This window comes from Panthera pardus, unplaced genomic scaffold (assembly GCF_024362965.1).
Source record: "Panthera pardus isolate Hobbes unplaced genomic scaffold, ASM2436296v1 HiC_scaffold_22, whole genome shotgun sequence".
Lineage (NCBI taxonomy): Eukaryota > Metazoa > Chordata > Mammalia > Carnivora > Felidae > Panthera > Panthera pardus.
Genome location: NW_026526788.1, coordinates 73,323,392 through 73,343,889, shown reverse-complemented (window position 1 = coordinate 73,343,889; position 20,498 = coordinate 73,323,392). Strand labels below are relative to the sequence as shown.

General features: G+C 56.5%; 1 protein-coding gene across 2 annotated transcripts; it reads right to left on the bottom strand.

Annotated features, from left to right (window-relative positions):
• Positions 1–1,705: 1,705 nt before the first annotated feature.
• Positions 1,706–8,411, bottom strand: EMX2 (empty spiracles homeobox 2). Of its 2 annotated transcripts, XM_019459577.2 has the most exons (3): positions 7,548–8,301; positions 5,423–5,607; positions 1,706–3,185 (listed from the first exon to the last, which is right to left on the bottom strand). In XM_019459577.2, the coding sequence occupies exons 1-3, from the start codon at positions 7,954–7,956 to the stop codon at positions 3,018–3,020; spliced, it is 762 nt and encodes a 253-aa protein (XP_019315122.1). In that variant the 5' UTR covers positions 7,957–8,301; the 3' UTR covers positions 1,706–3,017. The 2 variants fall into 2 exon arrangements, with proteins under 2 accessions (XP_019315122.1, XP_019315123.1); XM_019459578.2 differs by lacking the exon at positions 5,423–5,607 and having other exon boundaries at positions 3,082–3,185; positions 7,548–8,411.
• Positions 8,412–20,498: the final 12,087 nt, after the last annotated feature.

Below are 20,498 nucleotides of genomic sequence, written 5' to 3'. Positions count from 1 at the left end.
AAGAAAAGGGGGTGGGGTGGGGCAGCAGTGACTGCCAGGCACGAGGGCCGGGACAGCCATCGGACAGGGAGGTCTCCCTGTTAAAGCAGCTGGAAACCCAACTTGAGTTTCCAGGATACCTAGGGCAGCACCTGTCCCTTTGAGAAGCACGCCTGGGTCTCTCCGAACAGCTCGCCTCACCCTGGCATGCTCCTGCGGCCAAACGTTCCCCACGATACACACACCTTCCCAGAGCAGTCTGCATGAAAATGTACCATGGACAGCCAGGGTGCTCCAGAGGAACAGAGATGGAGACAAAAAGGAGGGACGGGGCAGAGATAAAGAAAGAGAGCGAGAGAAACCAAGAATGAATTCTACTTTAGAAGAGAGGAGGGGAGGAAAAAAAAAGAAAAATTTCCATAGTGCCCTATAGTCCCCACACGTGCATGGAATGTCTAATCTTAACTTTTCAAGGCAGGATGTTAACAAAGCTTGTATTTTTGCCCTGCATTGTAACTTGGCCTTATCACAGTGTAAAGGGTGGGGAGATTGTCCTAAATTATGTCCAGGCAGCCCCCCTGGATCCGTGGATTAAGAGATTAAAGGAGACCACTGGGCAAGGCCTCCTCTTTCCCCTTCATATTCCTGGTATGATAATTGCTTAAACTGATTTGCACTTTCACAAAAGCTCGCAGGACGCTTTGTAGCTCGAACAGAACAGACGAGGTTTCTCTATCAATGGAAATAAAACTGATTAATGCAGCCTATCAGGATAAGAAGCAAATGAAGCATGCAAAAACAACCTCGTACCCCCAGAAGGGGGAAGGAGGAGGGGGAAAAAAAAAAAGCTAAGTTTCCTCCAAGACTGGTTACAACTTTTTCTTTAATGTTAAAATTAAGAGTTGAAGGTTTCTCAGAATGCTTGCCTTATAAGGCTGCTGAGGCCCTTGGGCTTGCCTCATCACCTTCAGCAGACTGGGGCCAGAGAGACGAAGGAAGGAAGGAAGGAAGGAAGGAAGGAAGGAAGGAAGGGAAGAAGGAAGGGAAGAAGAAAGGGTGGGAAGAAGGAAGGGAGGAAGAAAAAGAGAAGGAAAGGAAGGAAGGCGAGAGGAAGGGAAAGAGGGAAGGAAAGGGAACGGAGGGGAGGGGAGGGGAGGGGAGGGAAGGGGAGGGGAGGGGAGGGGAATCGAAGCGAAGGGAAGGGAAGCGAAGCGAAGGGAAGGGAAGGAAGGAAGGAAGGGAGGGAGGAAGGAAAAGACTGATGGGATAGAGGAGCTTGCACTTTGGGGTTTGAAGTCAGAAGCACAATTTAGAAGTCCCAGATTGTGATTCTGCTAAGTGTTTCCTCCAATCCTAGGGGAATATTCTTCAATGCATAACTATATATCCCAGGTTGTTTTTTTTTTTTTTATCTAGAAAATTAAGAGAGGTAAGCATTTTTAACCTGAAATTCAAACTGATCTCCCTCAGTGAGCCTTGTAATGGGCAAAGGTCTGGTTGGAAAACTTTTCTCCCATCCCTTTTCTGAAGGACTTAAGTTTTCCTAATCCTCTCCCTTCTCCACCCTCATCTGTCTTTAAAATGCCCAAGAATCCATCAGTCTGGTCCTTTTGTGGGTGAGGAGCCTGGGTTTCTTGAGCCTCGCTGGGGAAGGACCACACTCAAATTATAGATACTTAAAAAAAAAAAAAACTCACTTCAATTTCTCAAAACGACTACTCTGAGGGCATATTGATAAATCTTTATTGACAAAATATTGACATTGACATACTTCTTGGAAGTATATAGTGTGTTAGAATTCTAACAAATTAACACAAAACACAAAAATATTTACATTCTGGTATAGAAGACATTAAGGAAGCATTTGTCACTCTCTTTAGTAAGTCTATGATCTTGGAATAGAAACTCAGTGCTTGAAAACTTGCTGCCATGTCCTTGGCCACACTTAACATCATCCCGCTAACTACAGTCCTTCAGTTTTTGCCACAGATAGATTTAAAGTTTGGAATGGCCTTTACAGCGAATGGTTGAATTTGGCCAATCTCTCCAACCACCAAAAGGAGTTTACTTCGTGGTTTTAAGCCTTCGGGATGTTAGGAAAGGGAATGTTCAAGAAATAGAATTAATTTAGGGTTTTTCTTTCCCAGCACAAGTCCTGACTCCTCTTGTGGGCACCCTCCCCCGCCACCCCCAGCCCCCCATCCTGCTCCCCATTTCTCTGTAAGAGGACCCCTATCGCTGAGCCTACTTCGTGTACCTTTCACAATCACTTTGACGTCAGAAGGTATAAAAAAGTGTTTACAGACTCCACATTCTTAGAAAAAAAAAATCAAAATGAGAAGCACACAGAACCTGTCTTTAAAAGGAAAAGAAAATTACAATTCATTTTCTGTCTTTAGGTACCATTCACCCAACAACTGCTACATGCAATTCAAGTTTTTGAACAGGTGTGGGATGGGGCTGGATATGGAATTTCGATTGTTATTATTACTAATTATTTTTAAAGATGGGGGGGGGGACTCTGTGAAGTGCAAAATAAAAAAGTCCTGTGCTTGGTTGGGGTTTTCTTTCACCATCATTATTATCATTATTTAAAAAAAAAAAAAAAAAACAACAAATCAGGACTGTGATAAACGGAATACCTGCCAATCATCCTCTCTCGCTGGTTTGGCGTTTGACTGACAGCTTCCCTTGTTCAGAGCGCCTTGGGCTTTGCCACTTTTGGATCTCTCTCTCTTTCTCTCCCTCTCTCTCTCTCTCTCTCTCTCTTTCTCTCACTCAGCTGCCTCTTTAGACAAGGGTTGCATGTTGATCAAGAAGCCTCCGTCCTCTGCCATATCCGCGCAGCCTGGGATCAGGACCCTGCGCCCCCGCTGCTCAAAGTCTGCGATGCACCGAAGATCTCTCTGACTCCCTCTTCCTTTTTTCGGTGAATGTGTGTGTGCGGTTTGTTTTTGTTTTGTAGGTTTGTTTTTTTCTTCTACCCCTCCTCTCCCTGTCTCTGTTTTGCTCCGGGTTGTCCGTTTCGGTTTGTGTTTTTAATCATCTGAGGTCACGTCTATTTCCTCGGGACTCGCCTGCTTGGTGGCGATTCTCCACCGGTTAATATGGTGCGTCCCTTTTTTCTTTTGTTGGGAATCTGAGCCTTCTTCCTCCAGCTTCTGTCTTTTGAATTTCGTCCTTCGGTTCTGAAACCATACTTTTACCTGTGGATGAGATGCAGATTGGGGCGCGTTAGTTCCTCCACAGCGCCCTCCTACCTCTTCCTCCTCCGAGTGGGACTGCGGAAGTCCTGTCCCCCAGCTGCTCTCCAAAGGGCGGGCCTCCCCAAGGCCTCCCTTCTGGGAGCCGAGCTTCTGGTGCTGGCAGATAGGAAGCCTGGATCCCTACTCTTCTGGGCCCTGGCAGGGCGCTTCCCTCAGGCCAGGCGGCCCAAGGTGCAGTGCCCCCCGCTCGCCTGGCCCTGAATGGCACACCCACATCCTGCTGAGAGCAGAAGCCTTGCAAAGCATGGGAAACCCCTACACCAATAATAAGTGAGGAAAAATAAAAAGAGACAGGTCCCTAACTCCCTCCACCTAGCTAGGGCAGGGAAGGCCTCCTTCCAGGCTGCAGCAGCTTTCTTGTACAAGACCCAGTGTGCTTTGTATTTTGTCTGTTTGGGCAGCATTGCCTAAATATAGCACCTCCTCTGAAAGGCCCGGGCCCTGGGTAGGCGGTCAGGATTGACCTGAGCTTCTCTTCCTTGCCCAGGACACTTCTGCAGGTGAGCAGAAGTTGGGGGCGGGGGGGGGGGGGGTGGTGGTTAGTGCTGGAAGAGGCCAGGGGGGATGGTGGGAGGCAGAGGCCTGGGGACCAACCCAGCTGTACCTTTCCAGCTAGGAAAAGAGACTCAAAAGTGAAAGCTTCTGAAAGACCTTGGGATAAAGAGGAAGTAAGAGAGAAACTGAGAAAGAGGAGACAAGAGACGGAGTGCCCTCTCTTCCTTTATCCTGACCAGCCCCAAGACCCACCAGGCCCAAGTTTCCAGCCTTGGTCACATCACTTCCCACCAGAGTGGGGCTGGCGGCCTCATCTCCCCAGAGCAGCTGTTAGATGTCCTGGGGGAGGGGGGATAGCGCTGATGTGGGACTGGGCAGCAACCCCATCAACCCCTGGGGGCGCTGGGCAGTGGGTCCCCACTCAGCCACCAGACCAGACAGTGACATTGTCCCAGCTTCCCAGCAGGGCGGTACCACGAGGGGAAATGGTGGCGACAGCACCTCCCTTGCCCCCCGGGGCCTGTCCCATCCGGAAAGCAGCAACCCAGGCCCCAGAAGCCCACTCCGCTCCCTCCCTTTAGAAGGCCGGCCCAGGTCCCGGCTTGCTCTCCCCAATGCCCAGTCCCCCAAAGTGCCCCATGAAAAAGCCGAGCTGGAACAAGGCTGAGTTTAATTTGCTTTGAGTTTGCTAATTGAGGGGAGGACGGTTCATTTCTCCCCGGCGCTCGCCCAAGGCGCGCGTCGGTGCGCTCGGGGCTTGACACGCACACAAAGAGCCCAGGCAGCGTGGGCAGCGAGGCGGACAAAGACCACCGCGGCCTCGGCTCTCCAGGAGAAATCAGCCGGGCCGCGCCTTGTGCCGGGCCCCGCACCAACCCGCGAGGCCCTCCTCGGTTTTGTCCAGGGGGACGTTTTAAAACAAAAGCCTCGACCCCTTTGCGCCTCCCAGAAAAAGTGTTACAACTTAATCTGCCCGAAAACGTTACTGTTTGCCGGGAACTTTGACCCCGCCCTGGGGCTCCACCTACAGTAGCGATTACTGTAGCCCTAAACCCCCTCCCCGACCCCAGCAGGCCGAGCCAGGCCCGCCTCCTGGCCCTGTGGCGCCGCAGGGCTAGGTCCCCGGAGGCAACCCTTCTCTGCAGCCTTCCAGCTCAGTTCCGCTCATTTAAGGACGCACCTAGGATGTCTAGCCTCTACCTCTCGGTTCTCCGATCCCCTCGAGGAGAGTAACAGGAGCCCTCGGTGTGAACCTTGGGTCTGCAGTGGCACAGAACTCGCCCTTAACCCACTCCTGAGACCTCTCTAGACTTCAGCCCCTTGCGGGAGGGTCTCCTCCCTTTCACCTTTCTGCATTCTCCTTCTTCCTGGACCCAGCCGGGTCCCCAGATTCTAACAGAAAGTCTCACCAAGAGTGCACAGGTGTCTTAGCCAGGAGCTGTAAGTCCTGCCGAGCCAGACAGAAGGAGCTATTCAGCCCGTCTGTCCAGAGACTGGGGTGGGTCCACTCCCTTGCTGGAGCCCAGGGAAGCCAGGCACCTCAAAACTTACACATTCTGAACCAAACGTGGAACCAGTTGCCGGCTTCTTTGCCAAAGGCCCTCCCCGAGCTCCGCACTTGTGGCCTAGCTGCGTGGGGCCAGGGATGCGGGCTGGGGTCGCCGGGCGCGCGCCTCGCTCACCTGAGTTTCCGTGAGGCTGAGGCTGTGCGCCAGCTGCTTCCTCTCGGCGCCCACCACGTAGTGGTTCTTCTCGAAGGCGTGTTCCAGCCTCAGAAGCTGGGACGGGGAAAAGGCGGTTCGGATCCGCTTCGGCTTGCGGGCTAGCGCGTTGTGCAAAAGGAAGCTCTCCGGGCTTGTGTCGTTCCCTGCCGGGGACAGAGCAGAAGTCCCGTTAGAGAGGACGGTCCTGGCCGGGCCGCGCGCTTCTCCCGAGCCGGGCTGGCGGCGCACGGCGCTCATGGCCTTCACGCAGCCGGTGCGGCTCGGCCCCTGGACACCCCGGGCCCTCCGGAGGCGCGCGAAGAGGACGCCGGCCCAGCCGCCGGGCCCGGAACACCAGGGCTGTACCTACGCGGCACCCACCCGGCAGCTGCCCCGGCGGGACAAGTCCCCAGGCTCCTGACCCCGGCGGGCTTCGCAGCCGCCCTGGCGCCACGGGCCTCACCACCTCCGCGCCCCGCGCCGGGGGCAGAGGAGCGGCAGCAGAGCCAGTCCCGGGGATTGGCGCCCAAGACCCAGAGAAACTTTCTCTTCTTTCTAACCTCGGGGAATGTTAACCCCGGAGTGGAGAGGCGGTGGGCCGCTATCCAGAGTTTTCTCGGGGACTTCATTTTAAATTATCTAAGTCTCTTCCCCTCCGGGGACGTACAGAGGACCGGCCGGGACCGAAATTTCGCCGGCGGGTGTGGCGGGTTTCCGCAGTCACTGCCTCCCAAGGACGCGGCTTCCGCACTGCCCCGCTCCGGAGAACGAGCAGACGCGAGCGAAGGGATCGAAACCCAGGGGTTGCCGAGCTGCGGGCGTCCTATGGGACTGTGTGGGGTCCCAGAAAATCCCGGCCACTTCGGGCCTGGTGGGGACACCCAGAGCGTAGCTGGCAGAGAATGAGGAAGGGAGCCCTAAACTTTGTGAGCAAAGACCGAGGAGTTTCGGGTTCACTCGTAAAGGTGGGAAATCGATTCACTCAAAACCCAAACAAAGAAAAACCGACAGTTTAGGAGAGAATGGGGGCAAATCGGGTCCCGGGATTAGGATGAAAGGTTGTTTTTGTTTTGTTTTGTTCTGTTCTTTATTGGGGGGGGGGTGGTGGCAACCCCCGGATCTTAGGCTCTGGCAGGAACGCAAAGGGTTAATGAATGGACAAGCCACCGAGTATTGATCGGCTGTCGGGGGAGGTAAGTCTTTTCCCCCCCGGCTCCGACCGCTAAACTAATTACTCGGCCTCTTTTCTGGAGTTTTAACTTTCCTCCTACCCCCGCCCAGAGAAAAAAAAACAAACAAATAAAAAAAAATAGCAAGAAAGGAAAACACCCAAACAGATCTTTTCATCCAGCCCGTCTCCCGATCCGGTTCATTTCTTTTAAAAGAAAAACAAAATCACAAACAAAAACCAGACCGAACCTGCCTCCCCGCCGAGGACGCTCGGCGCCCCGTTTGAGCAGGTCTTGGCGAGAGCGCCGATCTACCGAGGTTACTACCCGCGCGGGTTCCAGGACCCTCCCCAGGCCTCCAAAAAGAAAAAGAAAAAGAAAAGAAAAAACAAACCCCTTGACTTTGCCCTGGGGGCGCGAGGGTCCCCTCGCCGCCCGAAGAGGGTCGGAAACTGAGAAGTCACGGGTCTAGGCTTGAAGGGGCAAGGAGTGGGCGGCGAGCTGGATCTTACGCAGTCGAAGGCGAACCTGGCGGCCCGGCCGTGGCCGTGCCCCTCGGAGCTAGGGCAGCAAGGGCATCGCGGGGGAGACGGAGAGCCTGGGTACCCCGCGGGCTCCGGGACTCTGAGGCGGCCGGCGCTCAGAGAAGGCAGTCCCAGCCTGGCTCGACCGGAGAGACGCTCGGAGACAACGTCTCCGTGTACGTCCCTCTCGAAGGGGTCGAGCGGCCCCAGGCCAGCCCCCAAAGCGGCCGCAGCTTCGGAGACTGGGGACCAGCACCACGCCGGGCCCCTCGTCGCCCAGTTTCCGAACGGGGCGCGCGGGCCGGCGAGCTGGAGGAACCTCCTCCCGGGCCTTGCCAAGCGGCCACCCGGCGCAGGCCGAGGGCAGTGCAGGACGCGCGGCGCGCTGCAGCCCCGCGACGTGGCACGTACCTTGGAAGCGGTGGCCCAGATATCGGTAGCGGTGGATGAGCCAGGGGTAGAAGGTGGACGGGTCCCGCTGCTGCGAGGCGAAGAGGGGGTGTGGCGAGTGCGAGGAGGGCAGGGGGTGGGCGGCCAGGGCGTGCGGCGGCGGCACCGGGTGCACGGGCACCGCGGGGTTGGGCGGGTGCGAGACCGCCTCGGCGAACACCAAGTCCGGGTTGGAGTAGACGCCCCTGCCGGCGGCGGCGGCGGCGGCGGCCGAGTGGAAGCCGTTGAGGAACGGGTTTATGGGGCTGGAGTTGGCGTAGCTGAGCGCCGCGGGACGGATGGGGTCCTCAGAGCGCGAAGCGGGCAGGGGACTGTCCTTGGCCACCAGCGACTCGATGGTGAAGCAGCGCTTGGGCGCCGGCTGGAACATGCTGCGCCGAGGAGCGAGCGCCCGAGGCTCCCGGCTCCCGGCGACCGCGGCACGCTGCCTCCGCCGCCCGCTGCCCGCGGCGAGGACGGACGAGAATTGGGGACTTGTTTGTTTGGGGTGGGGGTGGGGGGAGGAAGGGAAGAAAGAAAGGAAAGGAAAAGGAAAGGAGGGGGGAGGGGGAGGGAGAGGCAACGCCGAGGATCCCGAGAATCTTGCACCAAACGCGCCCAACCTGGAGAGAGGGGGAAAAAAATCCTTCCAGAAGAATTTGCAGGCGTGGATTGGGGTAATTTTTTTCTTTTTTTTTTTCTTTTTCTTTTTTTCTTTTTTTTTTTCTTGTTTTTTTTTTCTTTTTTTTTTTTTTTTTTGGCGAGATGGCGTGGGGGGGATCGGAGTTAGAGGCAGGGAGGAGAGGGGGGGAAAGTTTCTCGGGGGAGGCAAAAAAAAAAAAAAAAGTTTTCTCTCCTCTGCAAAAGGCGGGCAGGGCGCCCTAAGTCCAAGGACAATCCATGGAAGTGTTCGCTTCTTCACAAGTTGTGCAAACGATTTGTTAGTTCATGAGCCTAATTAGTGCGGGGATCACATAAACAGCTTCCTCCGAAGCCTGGTAAATGGCTTGATGATTGGTCGCTATTACTCGCCCTGAGGTGGAAGGGGGGAGACTCTTTAAAGTGCGTCAGAGGGAGGCGAGCGCCTGGGAACCCGGAGGCCTGGATCCCGGCCGAGTGTGGAACGGAGTCGGCGCCGCTGCCTCGGCCGAGCCTCCTGCGCCCGCCAGGCCGCCGGCCTCGCCGCGCCTTCGCCCCGCGCTCCCAGCTCACTCGCTCCCGCGGCGCCCGCTGCGGCTTCTCCTCCTCCTCTTTCGCCTCCTCCTCTTCCTCCGGCGTCTTCTCCTTCTCCTCCTCCTCCTCCTCCTCCTCCTCTTCCTCCTTCTTCTCCTCCTCCTCTTCTTCCTCCTCCTCTTTCCCCACCTCCTCCCCCTCTGCCACCGCCTCCTCCTACACTACCACCACTCCCTCCGGGGCACCCCGGTCCCTGCAGAGTCCCCGGCCCGTGCCGCCTCTGCTGCGGCCCCCTGGATCCCGAGCTGGTGGGACAGACGGACGGACAGACACGCAGATGCCTGGCGCCTAGCTCTCGGCCGCCGCCGCCTCCCGTGGCCCCGCGTCGGGGAAGCGGGGATCGCCCCGGGAGCACCGCGAGGGTAAGCAGGCAGGGGTGGGTTCCGGGGCGAAGGCTAACGGAGCTGTTCGGTTACACCAGTTCCCACCCCCAGCACAACTCCCGGCGGTTTCCCAGGTGAGAAAGGAGCCTGGGCTGGGGGCGTGGGGGGGTCTCCAACCACGCGTAGCAACGAGGTCTCAGGGTCGCGGTGCTCGCGATTGTTGACCCTGTTTGTTCGTTTGCAAGTTGAGACACGAGTCAACGACCCTGCCCAGGCGCCAGGCTTCCAACCAGCCCTGCGGGCTCTCACTTTTTCTCTCTGGGAGGGTTCTCGCCTCCTTACCCAAAACAGTTCCTTTGGCAATATCTGGGACCACGGGGTCCAAGGTCAGGGGAAAGACTGATGTGGTGTTACTATTATCGGTCCGTTGTCTGTTGTCGTTATTATTTTTGTTCGTTTTGTCATTATGACTATTGCTGTCCTTTTTGTTATTATTATTATCATTATTATTACTACTATTAGTATTCTCTTATCTGTCGTCCCAGGGGCGGGTTGCTGTGCAGGGATTGCAACTAGGGACTGCAGATCGCGTCTCCGCTCCCAGGCCGTGTCCGCATTTTCGAGCTCGCCTTCGGTTTTGGGATGATTTTAGGGCCGAGTTCCCTCGTCCCCATTGGCTCACGCAACGGCATAATTATGATCACATCCCCCAGGCTGCTGGCGCTGCTCTCTGTTTATTGGTGGTTAAAGATCTATTATCTATTCATCAGCCGCTTCTTTTTTCCTTTTTTTTTTCCCCTTCTTGCCAATTGCATTCTTCTAAAGTGAAGTACCAGCAGGTATTTTGCACGTTTACAATTAATGAGAAAAAAAAAATCTGGCATCCTTTAAATCTATTACTTAGAGGCCCATGCCATTTCTCTTAAGGAGGAAGAAATGCCTGTGTTTGGTGACTAGGTTGCTGTGAGACCCGAGAAAAGTCGATTGGGGGGGGGGGGGGGGAAGAGCAAAGTCCGAGAGAAGCCTGCTACCACCAGCAGCTTCATCAATTGAGGGTCTGGGTTTTTGGACACACTTCCCAGCTTCCCCAACTACCCACCTCACTGTCCTGGGTTCTCCCCGGGCCCTCTGTGGTTTCATCTGATGTATTTTTATGTTCACATCAATTTCTCAACTTGATTCCAGGCATAATTTGCTTTGGGATGGGGAGGGGAAACCTTTTAGGGAAACCCTCCAGGAAAGAGAGGTTAAAATTGTGTTTTCTGGGTGTGTCTGGGCACCTGACCTTAGCTAACAGAGATCATCTGGGTTGTCCGCCCCCCCCCGCCCACCTTTCCCACAGAAGGCACATAGACACACATCCACACCCAAGACAGGTGTGGACCTCAGCTTTCCCCTCATGCCCTGAGAAATCTGACTGCCGCTGTCTCAGGCTTCAGACCTCTGACGCCAGCTCTGGGCAGGGGTGGTGGCTGGGTATTCACCCTTAGCAGGTTCTTGTGGTCGTGCTTTGCAGAAGCACCCCCAACCCCCCATCCTTTTTCCCAGGCCCAAGGATACGGGGTGTCCAGTGCAGCTTCTGGGGGTGGGGTGTATCTGGAGATGTACCTCCCTATGGCCTGAACCACCGACCTCCAGAAATATTGTCTCCAGTTCAGAAATCCCTCCCTCAGTTAGGCGGTAGGGACATAAGCCCCACCAGTGCCCAGGCCAGCAGGGAGCCTGAAGCCACCGAGAAATGGGAGGTCTTCTGGCTGTGCTAACCAGCAAGCCTGGAATGGAGCTAGAGGTCAGCCCTCCATTTCCAAAGCTGGGAAGAAACGCCCAGTTTAGGTGGGCTGTAGATCGTGGATCCTGGAACCAGAGGGAGGAGTCCTCCTTCCTGGAAGGCTCTCCAGGAGGAATGGAAGGTCAGGCTTGTCCTCAGACCAGGCTCTCCAAACTTGGCAGTTAGGCTCCAAGTGGAAAAGTAGCAGCACTAAAAAGCCCCGCCCTGGCCACAGGGTGGGGAATGAGCATTTAATTTCACAGTTCGTATTAGGGGTCTTGGCTGGGGGCCTGAGAGTAGATGACCTTGAGGGCAAAGGGGATCCAGTTTGTGTCCGGGAGGTGGGGTGAAGCCCGCCACGGTGTATGAAACGTAAGGGCTTTTAACCTTTTTTTAACGTCTCAGGCTTAGCGCTGAGGTGTTGTTGGTACTTCCTTAAACCCTTTCCTACCTTTGGCTAGGAGTGTCCAGGGTACCCAAGGGAGTGAGCGACGGTCTGGAGCCCAGACCCTCTCCTCCTCCTGCCAGAGGCAGGAAAGTTGGGCCCAGGGCAAAAGGCCCAGTCTCCTGGGAGCCTTGTCTCCCTTCGTGCAATATCCTCTTCAGGCCACCCACCTCCTGCAAACTGCACAGAGGGGCCACGTTGGGCCCAAGGTGTTTCATGGACAGCAGGTGGGCCAGGGTGAGGGAGCAGCGGGGGTCCTTTTCCTCTGCCCCAAGGGCTACCCGCCCCAAGCCTCGCTCAGGCCCACCAGAGAGATAAGTGGGTTTGGGGCTGCTCGCAGAAGCCCTGGAAGCCGGATAATCTATGCTAATTCATGCGCCAGGGACCTGAGGAACTCGGGAAGGTTCAAGCAACCACCCCGACGTGTGGGAGAATTAACGAGGACAGTAACTCATTAACCAGACTGGTGGGTGAGGCTCCACAGGGCACTGGGCATTCTGGTCTGGACCCAGACCCTGAGCCAACTCTACCCCTGGCCCTCGCACCGCCCGGCTGCCGCTCACTTTATTCGAGGCTTGGGCCTCGCAGAATCCGGCCCCTCTTTGTTCCCTAGCTGCCCTAGAGGGATGGGTGATTGGTTAAGTAGTGGGAGCCTGCAGTGCGCAGTGAAGGGATTTCGGAGGCTCCATTTTAGAGCAAAGGGCTCCCTTTCCTACAGGCCCCAAACCGCCGCAGGCTGAGCTCTGTAGATTCCGGAATCCACGCTCCGCCAGCAGCTGGACGAGCAGACACCAGATGAAGGTTCGAGTCTCGGATCTGTCACTTACTGGCTGGGCAAACACCACCACCTCTCCCGACCTCCATTTTGTCACCGGTGCAAATGCGGCCAAGACTGCCTGCGAGGCGGTTGGAGCAGTGGAGGGTAGAAGTCAGGCCTGTTTTGAGGCGTAACAGAACCCTTCTACTTTTGGCCACGGTGGTAATTACGCTTCTCTGAGCATTTTTCAAAACTCATAGACCTGTACACTGTACAGGGTGAATTTTACTGTATGTTTTACAGAACCCATTCCATCCCCCCACCCCCACCCCCGGTCCCTCCAAAAAGAAAAAGAAAAACAAAAAAAGCCAGTCAGGCCTGGGTGACTTTGAGCAAATTACCTGAACTCTCTGTGCCTTTCTCTTCTGAGAACTGGAGATAAATAATAGTATCTTGGCCCTTGGGGTTGTTCAAGGAGATAAGCCAAGCAAAGGGCTTATTGTGATTGGCGTAGAATGAGCTAGAATCGTTGAGCTCCTGTCCTTGATGTTGCTGTTATTATTATTACCTGCCCACCTCCAGGGCTCGCCGCTGGGCTTCAAGACTGAACAATATAGTTGTGCAAACATAAGCTACTGCTGGTCTCAAGCTCCTGCCACCGGCTTCTCCGTGCTTCCCTCTCCTCCTCCTCAAGGGTAGGGGACTTCCTTAGGGAGGTGTTGGGGTGACAGAGGCCTGGATTCCTGGCTAGTGCGAGGCAACAGAGGGCAGACCCCATAACTGTCTGCTCTGAGTTTCCTGCCTGGAGTGCATTCATAGCCTCCCTGCAATTCGGGATGGACGGTCAGGTTGCTGCGTGGGGTCACGACCGTCGTGACCACCTTCTTGGCTCTCAGTTTTCTCCTCCGTGAAAAGTAAATCTCAATATCTTAACAGTTGTTGAGAGGCGTCGGTGAGCTCATGTTTGGCACAGCCACCGTCCATCAGACAGGGCTGTTAGGTCACGGCCTGGCGTGGTCGCGCGCACCGGGTGCGCTCCGCCACGTCCAGGGCTGTCCCCGGGAGCCGGCACCCACCGGCGCCGAGGACCAGAGCAGAGGGTGAGCCCTCTCCCCGGCCCAACGCAAAGCGAAGTTTCCCCGGGATGGGGAGGCCTCAGGGCTGGGTTAGGAATTCCTCCAGCCCACTCTGAGAGTCCCAGTCACCTGGCCTCTCCGAACGCGTAGGGAGAGGGTGGGAAAACGCAAAGAAGAACTCATAGCTTTAAAACCTGTTTTTAAAACATTTGTGATTAGAGCAAATTCCCTTCCTGGCGCCCTCCCCGGCGGCTGCTCAGCGGCGGGGATCCGCGTGCGCGCAGCGGCGCCTAGTGGCGGGGGCCGGAGCGGGCGGGCTGCCCGCGGAGCCCCCGAGCCCGGCGCGCCCCGGGGGTGCTGGGGTTGCGCCCCACTGCCGAGCTCTGGCGGCGACCGCAATCTGGGCCGGAAGAGGGGGGTTCTACGGAGACGCGCGGACTACAGAGTAGAAACAAAGACTTGGAAACGCGTCCCTCCTCCCTCCATCGGCTCCAGCCCTTCGAATTCCAGCTCCAGGAGTTGGGCTTCTTTTCGAAGTGTGCAAGGAAGGGGGGGGGAACGGGTTCGCTTCTAGAAAGGACGGGGCGGCCGTGGCCGCCCGTGCCAGGGCGATGGCCAACTACCGCGCCAATGCACCCACGACGCCATGCCTGAGGTCCCAGATCCCGCTGCCGGACCGCGGCGGTTCAAAGAATGGACCCAGGTTGCCCAGCGCGGGCCCCAGGTGGGGTGGAGTCAAAGGAGCTGGGTCGCGGGGTGCGGCTGTCCCGGCTTTGCGCCCCCTCGTGGGCGGCCGGTGATAGCTGGAGACAGGGGTCCTGGTGGTTATTCCCGAGGTGGCGATTGGGTGGCCGCGGTGGGCCCGGGTGACCGGCCCCTTCCTCTTGGAGCCCGCGGACGCCGTCTGTCTCGGGACAGCCTAGCTTCTCCCGAGAATAATCCTCGCGGGGTTAGCTGGAAACCCCAGCGACAGCCTCCAGGTAACTTCAAAGCGTCCACCTGGGGGCCAAGCCCTCACAGGCCTGTCCGGACCCTGGTCTCGGCCTCTGCTTTCCCAGGCGACTGCAGGAGACCGCTGCTGCCCTTCTCTGGACGCTAGCAGGAGCTCGTGAACTCCTGGGTCTCCTGAGATCTATCCGATTTTAGATCCAACAATTCTGAGCGCAGAACTCGGCATGACCCGTTGGAGCCACACGCAGGAGCTGACCCTAGAGTTTTACTTCCTTCATCACGTTGAAGATCATCAATCCCTCAACACACTGCCTGGACTCACTACTGAAAGCAAAGATGCAGAATCAAAGGAGGCCCCGATTTCTTTCTCCCTCAGCTGCTTTCAAATGAGTCTAAGGCCAAGCAAAGATAGGTGAGGGACAGACTGATGGACACAGACAGACAAGCAGGAGTTAGGAAACGCTGGCCTTGCTCAAGCGACCCCTGCTCCCCAGGGGTGGGGATAGCGCTCTCCTTCCTACACGCTCCCCCCAATGTGCTCACATTCCCCTCCATCTGCCCCCACAACCATAGCTCCCTTGGGCCACAGGGCAGTAACCATCTCCAGGTGCTCCCAGAGGCTGGGCAAGGTGACCAGCAGGCCACAGGACCAGCATGGGAGGTGGCAGACGGACCTTCGGACCCCTCTGCTACCACCTCTGGAATCTTTTCGTTTGAGACTGCTTTTGCCACCTGTGACCAACCTTGTAAACTGAGGTTCAGTCCTTTAAGGAGCTCCTTGGGATTGTCAGCGCCAACGAACCTTCAAGCCTGAAACACTAGTGCCCCCGTCAGCCCCTCTTTTGGAATTTAATTGTCTCTTCTTCTAATACCTTTCTATTTTCTGGACTCTGGGGGCTGCCCTAGGGCTTAGAAAGGGATCCTGGCCCTCCGAGGAAAGAAGGAAAGTGGAGAGGATCTCTTGGAGGCTGAAGATCTCCTTGAAATCTGGAGAGGATGCCTGGAAGGTGTAGAAGTTGTGGCATTTCAAAGCCAGTTTGCTCGCACTCATGATCTCAAGTGAACTTCAGAATCTGATATGGAAGGAATCCTAACACCCATTTCCCAGAGTTAAAAAACTGAGGCTCAGAGGGGTTCCCCAAAGCACTCTCACCTCCTGGCCGTGTATGCAGTGGGCATTCCACGAGGGACCCTGGGACAGCCCCGCCCCCTCCAGTGTTGCCAGACACCTACATTCAAGCCAATGAGAAAAGGAAGCGAGGAGCCCCCCGCAGGCGGACGGGGGCGCCCAAACCGTCTCACGCAGCGAGGCTGGTCCAAGCGGCCCCACGTAGCGGACCCCGGCGCTTGCGTGGAAGCCACTTGCCCACCATTGTCCTGCAGACCGTCTTTTCCGTCCTCAGACCTCGCCCCGCGCCCTCTTTCTCCTGCCCTGGTCCCCCTCCTGCGGATTCAAGGCCAGGGTTTGGGACGAGAGGGCCGTCAGCGGCTTCTCTGCAGCCGGGGAGCTGAGGAGCTGGCAGGGCAACGCTGGGAGGCCCCGGGCGCTCGGAGGCCACGGCCGAGACTCCGTGCACCCCGCACCCTGGCGCTGCTTTTGTGGGCGCCCCAGAGCAGCCCTGAAACCTGCAGCGCAGCGCCCGCGCCTGCGGACGGAAAAGTCGGAGCGCGGTGCCAGCTCCGGTCCCAGCCGGCGAGGCGCCCTGGTCCAGCCACCTCCGGCTCCCTAGCTCTGCCAGCCTGCGCCGACCTAGCGCGGGACAGAAGAGTGTACGGGGGCTGGGAGCTTCCGAAGAGGCCCGCCGAGAGGGGCTCCCCCCCCCCCCCCATCCCGAAGAGAACCCCTCCCGGAGCCTGGGCCCGGCGGCCTTTAATTACCAGCGGCGGCCAGGCTGCCCCCAGGGCGAGCGCGGGAGCCCCTCTAGCTGGGGCCCCGCAGCTGCACGTCCCCACCACACTCACATTTCGGGGCTCCTAGAGCCCGGGGATTGGGCGCACCAGGCCCCGCTCCCCCTGTTTGCGTCCCCGCCGCGTCTGGGCGCGGGGACACGCGGCGCGCCCGGCTTCCCTCCCGGCCCCGCGGCCAGTCCCCGGCGGCTGGAGGAGAGGCCGAGTGGGGCCCGCAGGGACCTCCGCGTCGGGCCTCCGAGGCCTCCGCGCTGGGTCTGCCCGTCTCCCCCACCCCGGCGGGGACCCGGAGAGGCCCGACCGCAGCCGCCCTCCGCTTAGCCGGCCGCCCGCGGCTCGCCGGGAGCAGCGCAACAAAGGGTGGCATCGCGGCGGCGCGGGCAGGGACCTCATTGGTTCAATATTAGCTTTTCATTCCAGTCTATTGTGCCCATCTGAGATAATATTGACTCTGAGGTGAGAGCCCACAGACGACAGAGCTTGTCTAACACTCCGCCGCAGGGCGCTCGAAGGGAAGGGAAGGGAACCAGAAATGCAAAGTTAAAGAGACTGCAAATAAAGGCCGCTCGCGCGGCGGCGCGCCCCGGGGCGGCGGACCGCACCGGCACCGGCACCGGCAGCCGGGCGCTCTCCGCGGCGTGCGCCCGGGCCTCCGACCCGGGAACCGGGGCTCGGGAGAGGGTCTCCGGGTCCGCAGCCCGCTCTGAGGAGAGGCGCTGCGCCTTCCTATCGAAAACAGCCCCCCGCTTAACACACACTCCCGTCTCCCAGACGATCGGTCTTGAGGTTCCGCTTCCAGGTAACTGGAGAGAAACTGGTGCCCATACACACTGTTTCAGCTCGCCAGTGAGCCAACGTCGGCCTCAGAGATATTTCCCCCCTTTTAAAAGATGTACCTCTTTAGGGTAACTTCTCTGTCCGAGCGTTTCCCCTTTTTCTCCGGCATAAGCAAAGCAAAACACTCGCGGCAATTATCATTAAGCTTGCTTGACTTGGAAGTGCGCGGTTAATATCAAATTTCTAACTGTGCGTTTTTGCTTTCCTTTGAATCGTCTCCTTGCGGCCCGTCCACGGGGTTCTTAGCTGCCTTTCTAACCGCAGCTGTAGAGGGCCTGTGAAACGTCAAGTCTTGCATGTAAAGATTCGTTTCAATTTCCAAATTGCCTCTAAATGCTTACATTGGAAAATGGCACTTGAAGTTGTCTTCCGTGTCTGAGACCGAACACTTAGGTTTACGCTCCGCGGAACAAGCGCCAAACGCTCAGGGCTTGCAGTGAATGCGGGGAAGGATGCCCCGGGGGTCTCCTTTAGGAAATTTGTGCCTCCCCCACCCCCCTCATGGGAGACTGACCTCTGTAAGAGATAATCTGTTAGCTCCATTACTCCAATAAGGAGCTAGCCGTTTGGAATCTTTATGTCCACCCCAGGACACGTGGGCGCGGGCGGAGGTGGGATGGCAAGGACTAGAGTAGTGCCACCAGCATCTGGGAACCGTCCTCTGCCTGTCTCCTTCTCAGGGTCCCTGTACTGAGCTGGGGCTCGGTGATCCCCAGCCCGTTGGATATTTCGGAGAAGGACAATCTTTTTAATATATGTGATCTATAATCTATTATGTATGGTCCGTTTGTATTATATACTATTTATATTATTTGCTATACATAATTATGTATTATATATTATACAATTTAACATATAACATGTATTGTATAGTTTCATCATATTACATGCTGTTTGACGTATATTTAACACCTAGTTCCTATATTACATTATTATATCACTTAGTAATGGATACTATGTTTAATTAATTATACATTATATATTGAATGCTGTATACAGTTTGGGTATATGTGTACATATAGACATGTTTGTTATATGCGTGTGTGTGCAAAAGTATTTGGAAGAGCCTTTAATCTCCCTAAAAGTATATATTTGATTGTTTAATGCAGCGTTATAAAGTCCTGATGGAAACCACTTTGACAACAGCTCTGTCGTTATGACAAATATCCTGGTGTCCAGTTTTGGCTCCGGGGAAAGTCTGACGTGAGGGACAACAGGTTCCCCCTCTGGAAAGTGGTCTTGCAAATGCCCATTCCCTGGGGAGGGAGGAGACAACGTTCTGGACCAGGCGACTTCCTCCCTTTTCACTTGCGCTGTGGTGGCTGTTTTGGTTTTTGAGAGGCTGTTTAGAGGCTCCAGTGGCCCCTAAACTGATGTCATGAATTAAAAATGAATTTGGGGAGTGCAGCATATGCTCGGCCGAGGCGTCTGGGCGGGCAGCGGAGGCCTTTCCCGGGTTCTGGGCTCCAGACGCCAGACCCGCGGGCTGGGGCCTCGGCGCCCGGTGCGGACGCGCCGCAGCGCTCGGGTCTCCCGCCTCGGCAGGTCCCCGCTTCTACCGGCCGGCCGCTGGCCGCCGCCCTCCGGGCCTCGCGCTGGGAAAAGCTGTCCTGGGCTCGGACCGCCTGCGGATCAGGTGTTGCCGACTACAGTTCGCTTCTCCTCTCCGTTAAGAGCTGAAATTAGAGGGTAGTCGCCTGCTCGCGCCAGAAGGCAGGGGCGGTGCGGGGCAGGAGAAAAATAAAGTCGGGATCTCACGCGTCAGCACGTGTTCGCCCCTCTAAAAGGGAAGAGCCGCACAAGAGATCCAGTTCATAGAGGCGGGGGGGGGGGGGGGGGGGAAGGAAAAGGGAAAAGAAAAGATAATCCAAGTCAGGTATGGCCTAAGACAGCATCGGAAATGAGAAACGCCCTAACGTTACAGCGTGGTGAACAGGCACGGCCACTTCCACTTGTGAGGCCTGGGAGTCCGCAAGAGGGGCTGGGGTGGGGGGAGCAAGGAAGACCGAGGGAAGGGGGCAGAGGTTCAGAGACTGCCGGGATGCGGTGGGCTGTTTCTTAAAAATGACGCCGTCCCTCCCCCCCCCACCCCTCCCCCCCCATGGCTATCTGGTGGAACAGAACAGTGGAAGTTGCCAAAAACAAAAACAAAAAACCCACCTCACCAACAGACTTGGGATTTCCACTGCCAGCAGAACCCCGAGCTCTGCTAGACTGAGCCACCTCTGATCTGGGTCCAATCCCCAACCTTGGGGAAAGGTTTTTGCTGCACAAGTCAAAAGGAGCTGCGCGATGCCGGTGGGGCTCCTGGGATGAGCTGGGGGCCAGGAAGTGGGAGGAAGTCTTCGTGTTGCCAAAAATAAAGCAGCCGACCCTCCCCTTCCCCAGTGGTTGCAGTCTCCCGGCCGCTACATGGCTAGGTGTCAGAATGCGCACAGGATGCCAAGCCTTCCAGAGGAGAGGGGATCACAGTGCCCACCATTGGATGTGGATCTCCCCCAGATGGGCTTTGGCCCGTCTGGCACATCTGTAATGTTTTCTCCATCCAGGTGATCCGTTTCGCCTATGCCCAATGCGGTGGAAAACTTTCTTCTCATTGTGTAAGCATGAGCGTTCCAGATTTCTACCCCTTGCTTCGAGCCCCGCTGATTCTGATTTAAGGGGCAGTTGCCCCGGTGTGCTGGGAACTAGATAGGGTCTATTTCATTGCTCATTCGCTGCCAGGGAATCTTACACGAGAGGTGGGCCACTTCTATCACTGATGGCCCCTGCGTGGATACTGCGCTGAGCATCTATTACAAGGCTCTACCTTAACTAGTCCTCCCAGAAATCCACTGAAGTGTTCAATCTATTCCCAGCTTCCAGATGCAAAAACCGAGACTCTGAAATAAAAGGACTCACCCAAGGTCTCTCTCTCTCTCTCTCTCTCTCTCTCACACACACACACACACACACACACACACACACATACGCAGCTGGGAAATGAAGGAGTCTGGAGTCTGGCCCAGGTCTGCCTGTCTCCAACTTGCCCTCCCTCCTCCGTCTCCTGTATCTATCAGGATGCTCCCCCTTTGCCCCAGCGAGGAAGCTGAGGAAGCCACAGTGTGAGGAAAAAGCTAACACTGTGCTCTGAGTCTCCCCAAAAGTCAGCAACCACAGTGGACAGAGCCTAGATCCCACATTCTCTCCAGAGCATTTATTCCAGGTCCGGAAGAGACAAGACAGCGCTGGCACATGGGTAGCATGCGTGGATTACAGACAGCCGGCTCACACCTTGCTTCTGCCGCCTTCCCACACACCCAGGGAGGTGGATACTGCTGTTATTCCCCAGTTAGAGAGGCAGAAATGGGCTCGACTGGGTTGAACAACGTGTTCACTGCCCAGCCAGTTCACGCAGAGCCCTGGCACTGGCCCGGGCCAGCCTGTTCCGAGCCTCCCAGCTCTGCGCACCACATATGGGACCATTTAACCAACAGAGTCAGGCCTTGCATTCTGTTGTGAAATTGCTAGGTTGTTTTCTCTTTAAGCGTTCCTGCAAATATTATTTTGGGATTCAAAACTTTCTCTTCATTTATGCCTCTCTTCTACTCATTCTCTCTCCACGTGTGCACCCATCTGTGTAACGGGGACGTCAG